This window comes from Solanum verrucosum, unplaced genomic scaffold (genome assembly GCF_900185275.1).
Source record: "Solanum verrucosum unplaced genomic scaffold, falcon-dt-bn FXZP01000284.1, whole genome shotgun sequence".
Taxonomy (NCBI): domain Eukaryota; kingdom Viridiplantae; phylum Streptophyta; class Magnoliopsida; order Solanales; family Solanaceae; genus Solanum; species Solanum verrucosum.
In genome coordinates this window covers 153,715-172,912 of record NW_026019936.1, presented here as the reverse complement: position 1 = coordinate 172,912, position 19,198 = coordinate 153,715, and the positions used below count along the sequence as shown (strand labels likewise).

At 34.6% G+C, this 19,198-nt stretch overlaps 2 protein-coding genes and 1 pseudogene across 3 annotated transcripts; 2 read left to right on the top strand and 1 right to left on the bottom strand.

Annotated features, from left to right (window-relative positions):
• The first annotated feature begins 1,271 nt into the window (after positions 1-1,271).
• Positions 1,272-3,770, top strand: LOC125837570 (uncharacterized). Its single transcript, XM_049516667.1, has 2 exons — positions 1,272-1,948; positions 3,225-3,770. The coding sequence occupies exons 1-2, from the start codon at positions 1,312-1,314 to the stop codon at positions 3,749-3,751; spliced, it is 1,164 nt and encodes a 387-aa protein (XP_049372624.1). The 5' UTR covers positions 1,272-1,311; the 3' UTR covers positions 3,752-3,770.
• Positions 3,771-6,970: 3,200 nt separating this feature from the next.
• On the top strand, positions 6,971-15,599 carry LOC125837662 (dihydroorotate dehydrogenase (quinone), mitochondrial). 2 transcript variants are annotated; one of them, XM_049516747.1, is made up of 11 exons: positions 6,971-7,401; positions 8,506-8,588; positions 10,694-11,017; positions 11,231-11,483; positions 12,069-12,149; positions 12,256-12,363; positions 12,460-12,489; positions 13,307-13,444; positions 13,979-14,016; positions 14,115-14,214; positions 15,241-15,599. In XM_049516747.1, the coding sequence occupies exons 1-11, from the start codon at positions 7,249-7,251 to the stop codon at positions 15,313-15,315; spliced, it is 1,383 nt and encodes a 460-aa protein (XP_049372704.1). In that variant the 5' UTR covers positions 6,971-7,248; the 3' UTR covers positions 15,316-15,599. The 2 variants fall into 2 exon arrangements, with proteins under 2 accessions (XP_049372704.1, XP_049372712.1); XM_049516755.1 differs by having other exon boundaries at positions 7,003-7,401; positions 15,193-15,302.
• Positions 15,600-16,342: 743 nt separating this feature from the next.
• On the bottom strand, positions 16,343-17,675 carry LOC125837318 (tabersonine-19-hydroxy-O-acetyltransferase-like; annotated as a pseudogene).
• Between the last annotated feature and the right edge of the window lie 1,523 nt (positions 17,676-19,198).

Genomic DNA, 19,198 nt, shown 5'->3' with positions numbered 1-19,198 from the left:
TCAAGTTTCTATTTCAACTATATGTGCGAGTGTCTGTGGGAAGACAAAAAGGTGTTGTTACAGTAAAATTACAACACATGCTCAGTGTGATCGCACAAGTGAGTGGGGAACGGGGAGGGTGGTGTGTATGCAGATTTTACATTTTTTCTCCACAATTGAGTGGAATGGGGAGGGTGGTATGTGTGTAGACTTTACGCCCCTAACTTTTTCCATAAGTGAGTGGGGAGGGTGGTGGGTGGGTGGTGTGTATGCAGACCTTACGTCCTGACCTTTTTGGTGGTAGTGATTGTTTCGAAAGACCCTTGGCTCAAGAATAACATAACAAGTTTGGAATTGTCATACTACAATTTACTTTTTAAGTTGTGAAATAATAATAATAATAATAAATTCTTTCTATATAATTTTACCAAATGAACAAATCATAATTCATAAGTAAGATATCGAAATATTCTAATTAGGAGTTGCATTGATAAATTTCTAGTTTCATGATTCATGTATAAGTGTTTGTGATTACAAATTTTTAAATACACATAAATTTGTAAAGATTTATTAGTCAACAATAATAACTACTAGTTATTCTTTAATATAATTCTTTCATATGGTATGAACAATCTTTTCACGGGCTTCTTTTTATATATAAAATATAAAATTATTACATTTTAAAATAAAATTAAAGTTATGAGTTGGAATCCCCAAATCATTTTTTATTTTTATTTTTGGAGATTTGAAATTATGATTCAAATCACATGTTCAAATATTGAGTTCATATCTCATGTCCAAACACAAGCTATATGTTACAATTAAAAATTTGAGATTTAAGTTTTAAAATTTTTAATCGTGAATTTGATTGGATCTGGATCAAGATATCCATTACGTCATACGATATATCGATCCAGAGAACTTACTTTCCGTTTAAGTCATCTATTTTGCTCCTATCTAAAGTGATAATAGGTTGTTTCATAGAGGTGCGCGAATTCGACCACGTGATGAAAACATGTTTTAAGCTAACTGCGTATAAGCGAAGCTGGTGGTCACTGTCCTCATTAGCTCTTTACTTGCTTGTACAAAGAGCATGTCTGAGGGGCTACTACGATCACTGCACTCTTGCATTTACCACCTTTTTTAAAAAAAAATTATAAGTTATAATAATTAATAGTTTAAAATATTAAAAGATATTCCAATAAAAATAATTATATTTCTTTTTCTTAGAAAATAAAAAAGAACATGAAATATTCCCCTTACCTTTACCTTTCTCTTCATTCTTCCTTTCTCTGCATAATTTAAAATTCATTCTTTTCCAGTGTTACAGAAATGGAACCCCATCACAACCCACCACCGTCCATCGCCTTCCACCACCACCACGACGGCGGCGCCGGCGGAGCCTGCGTCAACTGCGGTGGACCTACCGCGTTCCCATCACCGCCTCCTGATCCTAACCCCAACTACATCCCCATCCGTGCTCCAGCCGTCAACCTTCCACCAGCCAATAACAGAGAAATCATCATGCGAACACCAGTTCCTCAATCACAGAGAGTCGTTCCGTTAACTCCTCCTTACCATTTCCAAACTCCGGTGAAGAAAATCCACAACCAAAACGACATCGTTCAGTTTCAATCATCTCCCACTTGCCAGAACTTTCTCGGGTTCGTGGTTTTACTATCGGAGTCTATTCGTTCACATAAACTCTCAGATCCTTGCCATGAGTCGCCTGTAGTGTTAGCCATTGTTTCTGTGCTTGAAACCCTAAGTGTCTACGTGGATGAGATCCCTTTAGCACCACAATCGTCTCGATATGGGAACTTGGCGTACCGGACATGGCATGAACGTATGAGTTGTGATGCTGAGTCATTCTTGCTTCAGTTTCTGCCTCCGGATCTTCACTCGGCTACTGTTGAGCTTGTTCCTTACTTTACTGATAGCTTTGGCAACTCCAGCAGAATTGATTATGGTATGCTTTTTGGTTTTAGTTTCGTTTATTGTGCTGTTACCAATCAATTAGCCTCATTCGCGAATTAGTTGAGCTCAGCTATGAAAATCCTCTGCAGAAGGTCACATAGGCAGTGTTAACTATGTGCGATTAACTGACGTTAAGTTGTTGGAGTTTTGTTGTTTTTCTTAGAGTAATTAGAGTTGCGGAAACTTTTCTTGTAAAACGATTGGAGAATGAGTACTTGATTATGGTTGAGTACTACTATTACTGCTCCAGAGTTGAGAAATGAGTTCAGTTGTGTACTAGTTGGAGGAAATGTAATTAATGCTAAGATGTGGTTCTAACATAAAATGTTAATGTTAGTATAAGTTGCACCTACTCTTCACTTTTGATGCCGCACCCGTGTCGGATTCTCCAAAAATACACTACTTTTGGCGAATCCGACACGCACCGGTTGACATTTTGAAGAGTCCGAGCAACATAGATGTTAGAAATATATGATACATTCATCTCAGACTGATGCTCTGCCGTAGCTTTTTTCTTGTGGGATTGTTTAATGGTGTGTAATATAACAATCCTGTATACGGGAGTTCAACCAGTTTAATATAATTTACTTCATAAGAAACAAAACATGTGTTATATATTTATCATAATACATAATATAGTTATTAAAAGAATCATAATACATGAAGTGTTGAATATTATGTTGCTATAAGTATCTCAGTTGAATTGTTGATATGTCTGCCCTTAGCAATCATTTCACAGTGTTCACCTCATCTTCCTATGAGATAGTGTTGGTGGATGTAAAGATGCATCAACAAATATGTAACAAGTTTTAATAATGCTAAGAGGGTAAAAAATAAATCATTTCTAAAGCTTTTTCACCGTCTGGAAAAAATTGGTGTGTCTGCCCCTGTTCATAGGCACATTTGCATTTTGTGCTTATGTTTAGTGATTGAGCATGACAACATTTGTTTTCTTCTTGTGCTGATTTAAATTCAGTTTTGATGGAGAACAACATAGTAGCCTATCTTCAGCATCTGATTCCTTTTCTTGATACACCAATGATAAAAAAAGTTACATGAAAATGACTGTACTTTTCAATCTACTTTAAGGAATTTTCTGCTCCTTTGATTTGAGCTCTTACTTTGCTGGATTATGCTATAGAACTATTTTATACGTTTTAACTATCCCTTTAGAACTTTTAAGTGCACATGACTGTTGGCGTTCTATAACTGGCCTTCCTAGAACAAATTAATATTAATTCCTAGAACTAATCACGTCTGTTATATAGGTACCGGACATGAGACAAATTTTGCAGCATGGTTGTATTGTTTAGCAAGATTAGGAGTTGTGAAAGAAGAGGACTATCAAGCTCTGGTGTCAAGGGTTTTTGTCAACTACTTGGATTTGATGAGGAAGTTGCAAGTAACCTATTGCCTAGAGCCTGCTGGGTCCCATGGGGTTTGGGGACTAGATGACTACCACTTCTTACCTTTTATATTTGGGTCATCTCAGTTGATTGATCACAAGTACATGAAACCAAAATCTATTCACAACAAAGATATCTTGGAGAACTTTGCAAATGAATATCTTTATCTCTCATGTATTGTGTTCATAATGAAGGTGAAGAAGGGAGTGTTTGCAGAGCACTCGCCCATGTTAGATGACATTAGTGGTGTACCCAATTGGAACAAGGTAAACAGTGGCTTACTTAAGATGTACAAGATTGAAGTTCTGCAGAAGGTTCCTATCATGCAGCATTTCCTTTTTGGCTCCATTATCCAATGGTATGCATCTTATTTTCACCTTTTTCTCTAAGCTTTATAAATATATTGGTTATAGAAGTATTTCAGTTCCTTATGGCTTTGCTAGTCTTTAAACTCATCCCTTTTCTGGGGATTAGTTAGAATTTTAGTTTTGCATCATGAAACCTTAACCAACTAGAGGTAAGTTTTACCCTTTACCATCTTGTCCCGATTTACTGATACTTGTTAGTATTTGGCGTATGTAATTTTAAACCATAGTCAAAAGTTGAAGCGTGAATTTGTGCCTGTTTCCTCGAAATTTTTTTGATACGTGGAGTCAACCCGCTCCACGCTGGAACTTTGTTGATGGCATGGACAACAATGAGACAATGATAAGGTTATGAATGGGCCAAGAGTATGGCGGAGTGCAAAATCGAGTAATTTCAGGTAGTATAGGGTTCAAATTTAAACCTTTTTGCTACTTCAAAATAAATTTCCAAAGAGGTATGAATGGCTTAATTTTTTTGGGCATTTTGTTAAATTATACAAGCTGTAAGAATTTTAGTCTCAAGTGTTTGAAAGTTTAGAAGCCCATCATAACTAGTATAAGATACTATGAAGATAATTGTTACAACACATCATGGTTCTACTTCCTGTGTATCCCCGATTGGGTGTACTTCACAAATCTCAGGTTATTAGCTTGTTGCAATTCACCACCAAATCCCAAAACATGGCTCGTCTCCTGCAGGGTCTCTCCATTTTGACTTGTTTTACCAATATCAGAAAGTGCAGATCTAGCATCCCCTTGATACAAGTTCTTCCAACATCTGAGTACAGTTTGCGTGGGACACATTTAAATCTAGATGTCTGTGATTCTCCCTTTTTAGTATCTTCTTTAATTCTTGATCCATTATTTTTTACGTTCTCAATCATGCACCAGGTTTCCCCAGAGTCCTCTTACCACTCTATCTTGGATGTCGTTAACATGGTAGTTTATCTTGGTACATTGTGGGAGCATCACTCTAAAGATAACGACTAGATCGATGAGATGCATTGGTATCTTTTAATTTATCATACTAACAATAAATGAACCTTTTACTTTCTCACCTGTATATCTTGCAATTTCACAAGTTATTATATGATTTCGGGCTTATTATATGATTCTTTGGCATCTCTGCAAATCTGAAGCTTAATTTTCTTTGCTCTTTCATCCAGGCAATGATGTGATTGTCGGTCTTTTTTCCGAGTCAGGGGTCATTCATATATAAGCTTCCTATTTATCAGCAGCTATATAGTGATGGAGGAAACATTACATTCTAATATTTTGGCAGCGAACATCTACACAATTTGATGCTTCAAATGTATCAGCCTTTTATTCAACGGCAGTTTTCGTTTTGATAACAGTGATGTCTGGGTCAGCTTGCCCGTACCTCGACTATTCTACCGGATACCTATACTACCTTCCACCAGCTTATTGTCTAGATTTTGAATATTGTTGTTATAAAAGTGATCTTGAAGATACTTTCATGGCAATATGTATAATTACTCCAGTTGCAGAGTGGTAGTCTAAACTTTTGACAAATATGTCTCTGCAATCCTTGTGAGTTGTGACAAATACCATGAAATTCCTTTTCCTGGGGAAGTATTATGGTCTCCGTTTTTGTTTTACTCTTCTTTTTAGTCTATTTAAAAAAATATCGTTTTTTCCTTTTTTGGTCTCTTTAAGTGACATTTAAAACCACAAGATTAAAAAACATTTCGATATATTTTATATATGTCTTCAATTTAAGAACATGGGATCTAAAAGTCTTTTATGCTTTTTTAAATTATTAAAGTCAAAATTAGATAAATAAATTGAAACAAATGGAGTTGTTATTGTCCTTGTGTTCTTATTTATTGGCATCTCTAAAATATTTTTGAAGCCATCTTGTGGTATAGAAAAAAGTTCATATCATATTTTTTTTTCGAGTAAAACATTTCATTGCATTACTTTAAAATATAATATTATATCAACTTCATAATTTGTTTTGATTGCTAGGGAAAAATAATAATTACGATTCTCATCTTATTTATTGGACACTTTAAAAACAACACAAGCTTGTAGGACAAGAAGATATCTCATTTTTGTTTCTCCAGGAAAAACCATACTTTATGTGTTACAGTAATTAATTAATCTTAAAGGAGAAAACTCACGTATGAAATTGTATTTTCTTTGTTTGAATTCGTAAGTTACCGAAGGTAGGGATAATCGTTCAGGTCTTATTGTGAAAGAAAAAAGTCGTCCAGCCATAGCAGACGGGCTGCTTCCTTTGTCGTCGGCCGGAAGCTTTTAGTGAGGAGACTTTAGGATAAGTTGCTAAAACAAACGAGATGGGAGGATTGACCTGTTTAGATAATTTCGAAGAAAGACCTTTGACAGCAGGTAGATAGTCTTATGTTCAAAGAAGATGTTTCACAAGCTATCTTTGTAAAATAAAGAGATTAGTAAATCAAACAAATGAAAATGAAAGAAAAATATCAGGTGATTTATCTTCATTTTGTGTTTAAGCTATAATGGATAGAGTTAACTAATACTTAACGCTGACGGAATGTGACATATCGTAAAATTAATTGAAGTGCGCGCAAACGAACTTGAACACCACAATTATCCAAAAAACAAGAGACTATTTACAAACATAAAAAATCTTTATTTTTGGCCTTCAATTTGCGACAAAATTGAGAATATGACTCCATTTATTATGAAAATAAAAGAGTGAATAAGTTCTATAACAATAAGCAACTTGAATTTGATATTTTGAAATTCTGCAAATAGTTTATTTGATAATCATATAATTCGTTCGGTTTAATAGCAATTTTTTCTTATTGTCGGATAAATATTGTATAGAGAAACAATATGACAATTGATCCAAATAATTATAATTTGATATAACTAATTCATCCAAATATTATTTGTGCATCACACAAATTCTAAAAAAAGAACAATCTAACAAAGTATCCTGCATTTATACAAGATTCAAGAAAAGACCACACTTCAAGAAATATGACATAAACAATCTACCTTAATACAAACATTAATATATGTGAATCGAATCTTAACCTATATTAGGTCACACAAAATTCTAATACCCTCAAAAGTACCTATCACATTTAAAACTTCTAATTCAAGAAGTCAATTACAACAATTATTTTTTTATTTTTTAAAAAAAAGGAAGTGTAAAAGAAATTAAAGCATAATTTTTTTGATAACTTTTCCAAAAAGGCATATATACCAAAGCCTAATAAAATCAAGAAAAGGGTTTTTCTCTTCCCCCTTTCATCTGTGCTAAAACCTCTCATCTTCCTTTTCAAGAACAAACCTTTACCCCCACCCCCAACCCCCATCCCAACCCCACTACACCCATTTTCACTCATACTCTGCTACCCCAGATACCCTTTTCAGTCATTTGAATTATATTGTCATCAGTTGGCTGTATCTCTACAAATCTTCTTGAATTTTTTTGAGCATTTGGGGTTGTAAAGTTTGAAGTGTTTGGTTATTAAAGATTTGGTTTTTTCAATTTGTTAAAGAAAATGAAACAAAGGGTTGGATTTGCATTTATTAGAGAAAGCTTGTATCGCAAGCTAATAAAACCAAGCTCTGCTCCTCCTAGACATTATTGCGCGTCTTCAGCTAATGTTCCTCCAACTCCTCCACTACCTAAGGTTCCTCATTCTTCAAAAAAGGTACTTTCTTTCTTATGTTTTTTTCTATTTGGTTTTATATTTTTGTATCTTTAGTTTTGTTAACTTAAGAGTACTAGTTTAATAATAGAGGTTTTTTCTTGGTGAGAAGTATATGATAGAGTTACTTGGTACCTGTATTTGTATGCGGTAGGAATTAGTCGAGGTGGGTGCAAGCTATCCTGTATAAAATAAGTTCTATAGGAACCTTTATTTTCTTAGAGTAGTAATTTAATAATACTGGAGTTTTCTTGCTGAGAAGTATAAGATAGAGTTACTGGGTACTTGTATTGGTACGAGGTAGGAGTTGGTCGAGGTACGTGCGAGCTATCCTGGATATCATAGTTACAAAAAGAAGTTCTATAGAGAATTTTTATTTTTGTAGAGTACTAGTTTAATAATAGAGGAATTTTCTTGCTGAGAAGTATAGGATAGAGTTACCAGGTATTTTATTTGTACGAGGTAGTTGGTACCCCGTGGAATTAGTGAAGGTGTGTGCAAGTTGTCTTGGACAACATAGTTATTAAACAAAGTTCTATAGAGAATCTTTATGGTTGAAATAGAGATACAAATTGCCAAAGTTTGTATTTGATTGGGATATGGTTGGATTTCAAGTGACTTATCATAAAAAAAGGTTGGATGTTGGCACAAGATTTTGGACTCACTAGGATAAATCATGCAGTTAAGAAAAAGAAGTAACTTCCAATGGCATAAAAATGGGACATGAAGAAGTATTTAATTTCTCTTTTTATCAATCTAAGTTGGGGATATTGAATCATTTTGAGTGTATCTTATTTCCTTTTCCTTTTTTCATTCCTGAAACATTCACATGAATTTATCAATGGATTTGATTAGCGTAACCATGTCAAGTAAATGAAGTAAATCATTTATAAAAAAAACTTTTACCCTTTTTCTCGAGGATATTGGAAGTTCCATCTGGGATTTCCCCATTTTTAATACTGATGGCCTGAGTTTTAGAACGTGGTATATGCTAATCGCCTATGAGTTCAGGAGCTGTATTCTAATTTACTTACGATTTTACAAGGGTTATTAATTTCTTCTGCATGCTTCTTGTATTTCACTTCAGTATCTTGGTTAACACTGTAGGGAAGGTTGCTTACAGGAGCCACAATTGGTCTACTAATAGCTGGGGGAGCTTATGCAAGTACAGTTGATGAAGCCACCTTCTGGTACTGAATTTAAATCTTTGAGATATGTACTTTTACAGCATTGGTTTTAGAATAGTTGAGAGACAAATAAATGCACATGTTCTGTATAGATTTCTTTTCATGAATTCTGTAGTGAACCAAACAAAGGAAATTAAATGGTAATGCAGTGTAATTTGTTTTTGGGCACATTGGTCGGATGAACACAGAAGCACACACAAGAAGAGAAAAAGAATACGGTACATTTACATCTTAGTGTACCTGCAACTTTTCATTCTAAGACATTCTTCCGATATGGATTATGATATTTGGAGGGATGCATGAAACTTACTGTTCTTCTTTGGAGTTTGGACTTTAGCATATTTGGATATGAGACTCAACCAAGGCCAAGAGTAGTAGGATTCCTGTTCAGAGATAATTTTTGGCTTATCAACTCAATAATGTGTTCTCAGGAAAGGAGGAGGGAGATAGTAAAGCTGTCAGCATCTTCTTCTTTTTTTCGGGTTAAGACTTCTTAACTCTTTGCTTTTCTAGAGGGGTGTGGTTGGGGTTGGGGATGAGTTTACATTGTTTCACGGGAAGAAACACCCTTACACTTTGTTTGGATGGTTGTTAGGTATTGTTTCATAATGTATTGTATCGTATTGTATTGTTTTAATGAATGCAATGTTTGCATAGATTGTATTGTTCTCTGTCGATACATAATGTCACACATCAACAATTTGAATGATAAACCTACAAGAAAAGTAGGGTATGGGGTAGAGCTACTATGAAAAGACAGGGTAAAAGATAAAATAAGATTATTAATGAAGTCAAAATAAGAAGAGAATATTAAGGTAACGATGTGATCACACCAAATCGGTCGTTACACAAAATGAGACTTTACGTCGTTACCTAACGATGGATTAAACAATATGATACAATGAGATTTAAGTAACAATCAAAACAAACATTGTATCTAAACTAACATTACAATACAACGGGTAACAACCATCCAAACAAGGTGTTAGTAGATATTAGATGGGGATGATTCAGAAAATGTTGAGGGATCTAGTCTATATCTTGTTCTCCGATCCCCACACAGAAAAGCCATCCCCCAGTCTGTTTCATTATAAGAGTTGGAGCAACCTATAAACAAAATAGACTACCCTTTTGTATATTTGCATCTACTGGATGCCTTAATGAAATCTCACTTCATAAAAAAAAAACATAAACAAAATAGACAACTGCACCTCAGTCCCAACTCCCAAACAAGTTGGCACAATCTATAAAATTCATAAAAAAATGCTTCCCTAGTTGCTCGTGAGATGAAAAGAGAAAATGATGCTAGTTGGTGCTTCATACATGTGTTGGCTTAAAAGTGAATTTATCAGAATATGAGTGGTTGTTTTGTGGGGGTGCTACCTTAAGTGGTTCATCTGTGATAAAATTGCTCAGTTGTGAGTATTTATTTGTTTACTAGATATGTAATGAATTTATTGATGTGGGTGAATACCTTGTATAAAAGTGGTACACAAAAGACAGAACCTGCATTATATGATTCTCTACTATGGTTACACGTCACCCTTGAAATTGTCCTAAAATGAAAAGACTGGCATCAACTGTATAAATTTACTTTCTGCTCCTTCAAAAGCTCTTTTGTTGTTCTTTCTTTGAAGCACCCACATAAGTACCAAAGTAGCTGTGTTCTGCTCTTCGTCTTCTTTTGAAGGCCCAGCAATGCGTTACATTTCCAAATAATCAACAGTGAAATTTGGGGTTTGAGAATGCTGTTTCCTTAAATTAGAGGTAATTGGTTGCCTATGCTTTCTTGATGGCTTCTTCAAATAGATTGATAGTCTTGCCAACGGTAGAATTGTTCAAGGATATTGGTCTGCTTCAATGAGCTTGTTGGTTTGAGTTGGATGTTATAGGTACACAAGATTTTTGATCATCATACACATATAAGGCATATTTGTATTTGCAGTTTGATTTGTGAGATTCTGTTGACAATCTTCTTCATCTTCTTGGCTAATTAAGTAGATCAAACTAATTCGTGTTCTCCCTTTTTCCCTTTGGCTGAACTATATCTACTGTTGTTTATACAAAGTTTGGGTGAAAATAACATTAATGTTCCAAAAAACGTGCAGTGGCTGGCTATTCTCAGCAACAAAGCTTGTAAATCCATTCTTTGCATTTCTAGATCCAGAGGTTGCTCACAGACTGGCAGTCTCTGCTGCTGCCCGAGGATGGGTCCCAAGGGAGAAGAGGACTGATCTTCCTATATTGGGCCTTGATGTATGGGGAAGAAGGTTCTCAAATCCTGTTGGTCTTGCTGCTGGTTTTGACAAGAATGCTGAGGCCGTTGAAGGCTTGCTTGGATTAGGTTTTGGTTTTGTTGAGGTTGGCTCAGTAACTCCCATTCCACAGGAAGGCAACCCAAAACCACGTATATTTAGGTTGCCAAATGAAGGGTAAGAATGTATGTCTAATCAGATTGTCACCAACTCACCATCAACATCTATTATGTTTTCTGATCTTGAACTGTTTTTCTTTTCTTGTGGTTTTCCCAGTGAAGTTCATTTCTATATCTTTAATAATTAAAAAGCTTGATGCTTATCAAAAATAAAAAGAAGATCGCCTGATTGTGGTAGTTGTAAAAGTAAGAATCTTTTTATTGCTTGCAGTGCTTTAATCAATAGGTGTGGCTTCAATAGTGAAGGAATTGTTGCTGTTGCCAAGCGGTTGGGTGCTCAGCATGGTAAGAGAAAGTTGGAAACATCTAGTACTTCATCTCCAGCAGGAGATGAAGTCAAGCATGGAGGGAAAGCTGGTCCTGGTATTCTTGGTGTTAACCTTGGAAAGAACAAGACAAGTGAAGATGCTGCAGCAGATTATGTACAAGGAGTTCATACATTATCTCAGTATGCTGACTACTTGGTAGATGTCTGAAATTAAATGTTTCTTTTGCTTGGATATTTGCATGATCTTGGGTTACACCTGTTTGGTATTTCTTTTTGTTTTATGTGTGTGTGTAGACTTGTTTGCTTTTGTGATCTAGTTTCTACAAATGTGTATAAATTTGTTTTTATTTAATTATCTTCTAGAATGAAAAAAAATATGTATTAGACTCCCAGTTTGCAGCCTGAAGGACCAGGACACTTGTTCTTTTGCTAAACACCCTTTAGACTAATTCATCAAATATAGGAAGGTGTAAAAAGAACCCCCACCCTCCCACACACTCCAAAGAAAGAATTACAGACTAAAAATTTCATAAGCTCTTCTGTGTTTGTTTTATTTTCTGATACTTTACGTCTGGTGTTTCTGGCAATGTCACATTCCATTTCGTCTTTTGATAGAAGCGGAAACAAAATATAGTAATTGTTTTTTAATGTCTGAGAACAATTGGGTAACTTTTCTCTAAGTTAATTCTCTTGATGAAATGAGACATCCTCTACCAACTTATGGAGGATCCTCCCTAATATTGCTTATAAGACTGATTCATCGTCTCCTTTACTGCTTTAGGTAATTAATATCTCATCACCAAATACTCCTGGACTACGCCAACTTCAGGGAAGAAAGCAACTGAAGGATCTTGTGAAGAAGGTTTTTGCCTGATGCCTTTCTGTTTCATCGTTGTAGTTCACCTCTGGTTATATTTAAGACCATATCACCAAGTCTTAGATTAAGTTCTTTATGTACCTTTATTTAGGTTCAGGCAGCACGTGATGAAATGCAGTGGGGTGAGGAAGGACCTCCGCCTTTACTTGTGAAAATTGCTCCAGATTTGTCCAAACAAGATCTCGAAGATATTGCAGCGGTATGGAAGCATTTCTACTCATATGTAAACTAGCTTGGGATTGAGGTGTAGTAGTTGTTGATTGACTTATAGCTTGTTTTCTTTGTACTATTGTAGGTGGCTCTTGCACTTCGTGTGGATGGACTGGTACAGTTTGAAGAACACTTTTAGTATTCTTTTTTGCGTTTTTTAATAAGTTAAAGTAAGTCCCTTTAGTGTTGGATTTCGAGCAGCACTTTGGTGTTGGGAGATTCATGGTGACAATATCTAATTGGTTTCTGATTATACCTATCCAGAAAGAGAAAGCTATTTGGTTTGTGACGTTGAGCTTATAGTGACCAACAGTTTATTCCATGTTGGGGCTTGGGGTTCTGTGGTTCACTGTTCAATTTATCCTCAAATAATTATTAAGAGCTGAGCAACTGGTCACTTGTACTATTATAATCAGATTTAAAACTTTTATAATCTTGGCTTTTCTATAGATAATGGATCAGGATTTTCATGAAATTGACACCAAGGTGTTGCCAATCCCCAGCTATAAGAAATAATGATGTATTAGCCTCAAAAAAGGAAAGAAACAAAGCTTTGTTATCTAGATATTGTAACTTCCTCCAACAAGTTACATTTGCCATCATGATTGCTTCAGCTGTCAAGCGAAACATTAAGCTAGTAGGAATTAATGTTTTTGTGTGAATCATTTCTTATTAATTTTCTTGTGCTATTCTCATTGTTTCAAATGCGAAGTGTCTATTCATGAAGAAATAATTTTGGGTAGGAGCATTCCCTCCCCTCTCCCAACCCTTACTCCTCAAAAGAAAAGATAGCAGAAATAAAACGCAGAGAGCACAAATACGGTTGGCATGCTTTATGCTTTACTTATTTTCATGTTTGACCTCTACATTCCACGAAACATTTCATTTTTTAACATAAAATATCAACATTATATTCTATGCTTTGCTTGTAGATTATATCAAATACTACAATCCAAAGACCAGATTCAGTAAGTCAAAACCCTGTGGCTCAAGAGACTGGTGGCTTGAGTGGGAAGCCACTCTTTAATATGTCAACAAATATACTGAAAGAGATGTACATTCTGACTAAGGTATGTGTACTGTCCCATTGTATCAGGAATATGTGCACAGTGCTAGTTATCAAATTGGAGTGGAACAGGTGGATTGGTTCCTTTTGGTCCTCCCTGTGTCTTGTTGCTGTATTTAAATTTATCCATGTCAAAGTTCTCCTTAAAAAAAAAGCTTTTCTTCAATCTTCTTTTGTAATTTTCCCTGTTATAGAAATAACACAGATTCCTTTAACTTTGACTACATAAAATTGTTATCTATGGAGTACAACTTCAAGTATTTGTTGTTCTATTGAATATGATATATTGTATTCTTATATTTTTTGTTAACTTTTCCGCTGCTCAAACTTTAACCTCGAATAATGCTTTTACTGATTATTTGAGGTGAAACTATCTGCATATTGCTCTGTCCACTTCTGTCTCTCGCTATATTCATATCCTCAGCATATGATTGTAACTCACTGTTGCCAAACATTTTCATTTTGTAAGGACAAAAAGAATATCTTCCGTTGTTCTTTATTTGATGCAACAGATAACCCAATATGTTTGTTCTAACAGGGAAGGATTCCTTTGATTGGTTGTGGAGGTATTAGCAGGTACTCCACTCCCTCATCCATGATTGTAACAAGTATTAATATCTTTCATTAGATATTCTGGTAAATATTTGAATACTTGAAATCTGCATTTCTTGCAGTGGCGAGGATGCTTACAAAAAAATTCGAGCTGGTGCGACTCTTGTTCAGCTTTATACAGCATTTGGATATGGAGGACCCGCACTTATCCCCAATATAAAGGTATTGGTTTGTCATGCTCAATAATTTCTGAATATCTATCATATATTCTTTCGTTAGAGTTTCTATAAATAATACGAAGTATAGAAGAAATATGGTACAAGATGACACCCTGATTCCAACAGATATCCCCAACATGCATTTCAAAAGTTCTCTTGCCTCTCATTCATGGGATTGAGGCAGATTTTCAAGTTGGGACATTTTAGTTTTTCTTTTAGCTAGTATAGACATAAAAGTTTATTCATAGAATCATGATTAGCTACAGGGTTTAAAGAAGGAGAGATCCTTTCTATACTCTTTTGGTTGGGTCAAAGCTGTGAGGGCCGATGGTGCCAGCAGTAGAAGAGGGATAAGGGAATAGGTATATACCTTGTTGATATCATGCACGAGGTAATAAGTATATACCATGTGTGTGCTACTCCATGGAGAACTGAAATATAACCACACAGCTGACTGATAATCCATCCCCTATTTCATAAGACTAGAATGGCATCAAGCATTAGGTAAATCAATCTAAAGTCTGAATTTCCGTTTTGAGGTCCCATTAGCTCAAGAAACTCGAGTTTAAAGTGGTTCCTACCCCCTTCTTTTCAGGCGCTTTTGTGCGTGTGCTGTAGTATCTTTTGCAGACACTTCACCCAGTTACATTGCGTAGTGTTGTGTCTTTAACCTGGAAATTGCCATAGCACAATCTCTTTAATCCCTACTAAACTTAATACTTGATGGATTCACCGAATATGGCTGTAAATTTTGCACAGGATTGTGTTTGATTTTACTTTGTGAAGTTCAGGATTGTTGAGGGAAGTGCACATTCAACTCCAATTTTAATCCTTTTTGAGATAAACTGCTGCTATAAATACGAGCCGCTTAATCTTCCACTACCGTAGTTACATTTTTTCCTGCTCTCATCTGCAAACGAAAACATATTCTGCTCTCTTCTTGCAATGATATCACTTTCTTTATTTCTACTCTCACTTGTAGATTAACGAACATTCTGCTCACGTATTGCAACACTGTCTCTTTCTATAGGCTGAACTCGCGCATTGCTTAGAAAAGGATGGTTACAAGTCAGTCCATGAAGCTGTTGGAGCAGACTGCAGATAGTTTTCGCTGTAGTCAACCAGTCATTTGAGCTCGAGGGGCTGACAACATTTTTGCCGCAGTATTAATAAAATGAAAATTCTGGTCCCTTCCCATTTTGCCTCATATAATTTGCTACATAATTTGTGATGCCTTCCAAAAATTTAGATGTTTTACTTGTGGCAAGTGACTCATTTTTTTTAATGTAACATAGTAACAAAATTTTGGATCTTTGGTTGATATTTATCTTTGATATGGAGTTGAATCCACAAAATACAAAGTGAAAGGTAATGGTGAATTCTTGCTCATAGTTTCTCTTTAAGCTTTCTTTCCTTGAGCCGATGGTCTATTAGAAACAACTTTCCTACTTTGTGAAGGTCGAACTATAGATTCTATTACTTTAAGGATTTAACTTACGTACACTGATAGTGAAAAATTTATTTTCAAACGCAAACACAGGATTTTGCTACAATATAAAAGGAAATTAGCTTGATCTTTGATTCACATATATCACCTATGGCTAAAGTACAAGTACTGAGACAGAACAAGAGCGTGAAAAATAGGAATAACGATGTGATTTGTATTGTATTGATTTGATAAATACAACGTTTGAATGAATTATATCATTTACAGTTGTTACTTTATATCACACGTCAGCAATTTGATGGATAAAAGATGGGGTAGTGCTATTATAACAAGGTAAAAGACAATAAGATTATTGAATAATGAGTAAAGATACAATTACGCGATCTCATCAAATCGATCCTTACATAAAATAGATTTTTCATCTCTACATGTCGATCGATTTAACAATAAGTAACAATAAAAAAACATTGTATTTAAACTAACAACATAATACAATACAAAATTCTCCAAACAAGTTGTTTTAACTATCTGATATCCAAAACTCTTTGCCCTGGTAAGCCAAATTCGCACCACGTACTGCTGGAAAGGGGACACGAAGATCAATAAAACCTGGTTGAATCCGAACAGGGATAGTAGCGCTTATTCTTAACCAGTTCCAAAAGAGTTCGCCATAAAAGGAGAAGCACTCTCTACCAACACATAATTGATTATTTAATGGTGGCAAAAGCTAGTAAATCTTGATTTTGTTCAAATTCTAACATATGTTTTGCCTCCAAACAAATCCAAGCTTCTATCCCACCACCAATAGAATCCATGAGCAAAATCATATTCTTTGAGTAAAGTTCCATAATACTCATCCATTTTGGCTTCCCCCATCCAAAATTTGCTTCATAAAATGGCACACCACACCAACTAGTAAAATGATACAACTCAATATCACTACTTCTTGATAAAATATCTCCAATCATTTTCCAATTTTCAATTATGGGATCTAAAGCCACATCCCAATTTAAACTCTTTGTGCCATTTTTACTATAAGGAAACTCTAATAAACTTTTTCTAACTATAGTCACTAGATTTGGTAACTCATTAATGTCTCTCTCACTTTTAGTACACAATGAAAAGCCAAGAAAATTTCCAATAGTCCCACTAGGCAATGAAGGTACAAGTCTTTTCCTAACATTCACTACATGTGATAAGTAAGATGTACCAGAACTACTTTTAGATGAGACAGTCACACATTTCCATATCAGAGCTGACACAGCTTCAACACGCGTAGGGCTAGGTACATCCTTAGATAAAGCTTTAGTCTTGAGATTCGCGATGCTAGGTCCATCAAACAAGAAGATCTTCGAAACGAGTTGTTGTTCATTAACAACAAGATTAGTAAATGGTGATGGAGGGGGTTTTTGGGTTGGTGGGAAGACTTTGACCCCTGTTTTAAAATCAGGGGTCTGTAATAACTGGGCATCCACTGCTCCTCGAGCAGTAGATGCCCAGTTATTGATGAAAGTGGAAATAGACGTAGCATCGGATAACTTATGAGAAACCCAACAACCTAGAACCATGCCACCACATTCAAAGAATGTGACTTGAACAATCAACAAATGAGTTTGCAACAGTGAATCAAGTGTTGGGACAAAGTGACCACAAGTGTTTGTTTTAATGCCTGAGAGAAGAATGTCTTCTTGAAGGTTGTAGTTATGTGCAAAAGCTTCAATAAATAATACACCAAAATCATCATTATTATGATTATTGCAACTTATTGAAGTGTTGTCATTGATTAATCTACCAGCAAAGGGATAAAAATCAGATAGAATTTTGGATAATTAATTTTTTAGTTGTTGGGATTTTGTTGATATGTTGGTTGATTCTTGATTATCATGTGGATAGTATAGAAAAATTGGGTAGTGAGGAAGGGGGGCAAGTTGATCTAGAGCTGAAAAATTGAAGGATTCAATATCACAAACTTTAGGTTTAATCAAATTTTGTGATATTATCTCTACTTTTTTCTCCATGGCTAGAAATATCTTTGTCTAAAAGTTGGCATTGGCTTTATATATAACAACAAGAAGAAGCTCCGTGTAATAGTGAAGTTTGTGAAGGATAGGATGTACACAGACCTTATTGGTATATTTTGGATGTTAGCTCAAAGGAAGTAATCAAAGTAGGCAAAGGCTGATCTAGGAGTGGGAGAGGGTGTTCACCAGAACTCCCTCACCAAAAGATTACACGGTATATTTAAGATATTTTTTTGTTTTTAGTGTATATATAGATTTTGTATTTCCTAAATACAAGAGTAGAGATTGATTCAATGATTTAAGAGTTCAAGAAATTACGTTTTTATCTTTCGAACCCCCTTAATGAATATCTTGATTTCGCTACTGAAAGCAGGATTAAAAGGAGATAACGATAGAATAAAAAAACATGTATGTATAGTTGAGTTTGAGTGTTTGACTTAGATACACCAATAGTGTGAAAAACGATTATACATTATCAAATCACTCAAAAGATATATGTACTACATAGCTAGGTAGTTCTGTGTATGAAATGAGACTTGTAATTTTGAAAATGAAGACAAATTTAAGTTACCTGCTACCACATGAAAAATGACATAATATTTAAAAGATGTTTAAACCCTAAGTTCATTGTTACTTCTCGATAAAATGTCATTGTGAGTAATTCTTTTTTTAATAGCATCGATAATTGGTAACCTAAAGTAAAATAATGTAACTTGTTATAATAGGTTAAAACTACACTAACGATGAAAGAATTTATTATATTATCCGTTAGTATATATAATTTAAAATTATATAATTTAATCGTAGATGGCTATAATTTCTAAATCGACAAAAGTAGGTGAAACAACATGTAAATAAAAAACTTGCTACAGTTCCAATAAGAACTGTGATGCCAGCATTTTTAAAATAATGTATTTTTGTTTCTACCTAGACATACAATATCTTTTTTTTTATATATATACGGAGAAATAACGATTTTTGATGAATATTTATCATTTAAATAAAAGAAAGATCCTCGACTCAAATAAAGCAATTCAAAACATGTTTAAAAAGGAAATATAACGTAAAAATCATGTTAAAAATAATAGAGAAGGGAAAAACAACGGTAGCAAATAATATAATAACAGAAACAAAGGGAACAAATGTGATAATAATAAAAAACAAAGAAATAAGATAATAATAGAGTAATAATAATATTGAATACGAAAAACTAGACAATACTCAACTACATACTAGGAAAAATGAGTCTGTACCTTTCTCATTCAATCATGAAGATTTAAATACCCCCTTCCACTTGCATATATTTTAGGATATCATATTTTAAAAACTAATAAAACATCTCACATTAAGATTTGGATCTAGGTAGTTCCATAATAAAAAGTCATCAGCTAAGCAATTTGAACATTACATGCTAAAAATAAATTATTGATCTTAATATGTGGTTTGCAAGCTATTGCATAGAAGCGCATTTACTCAGTCCACATTTAAAGATTAGCGATGGTAGGATTTCAAAAAAAAAA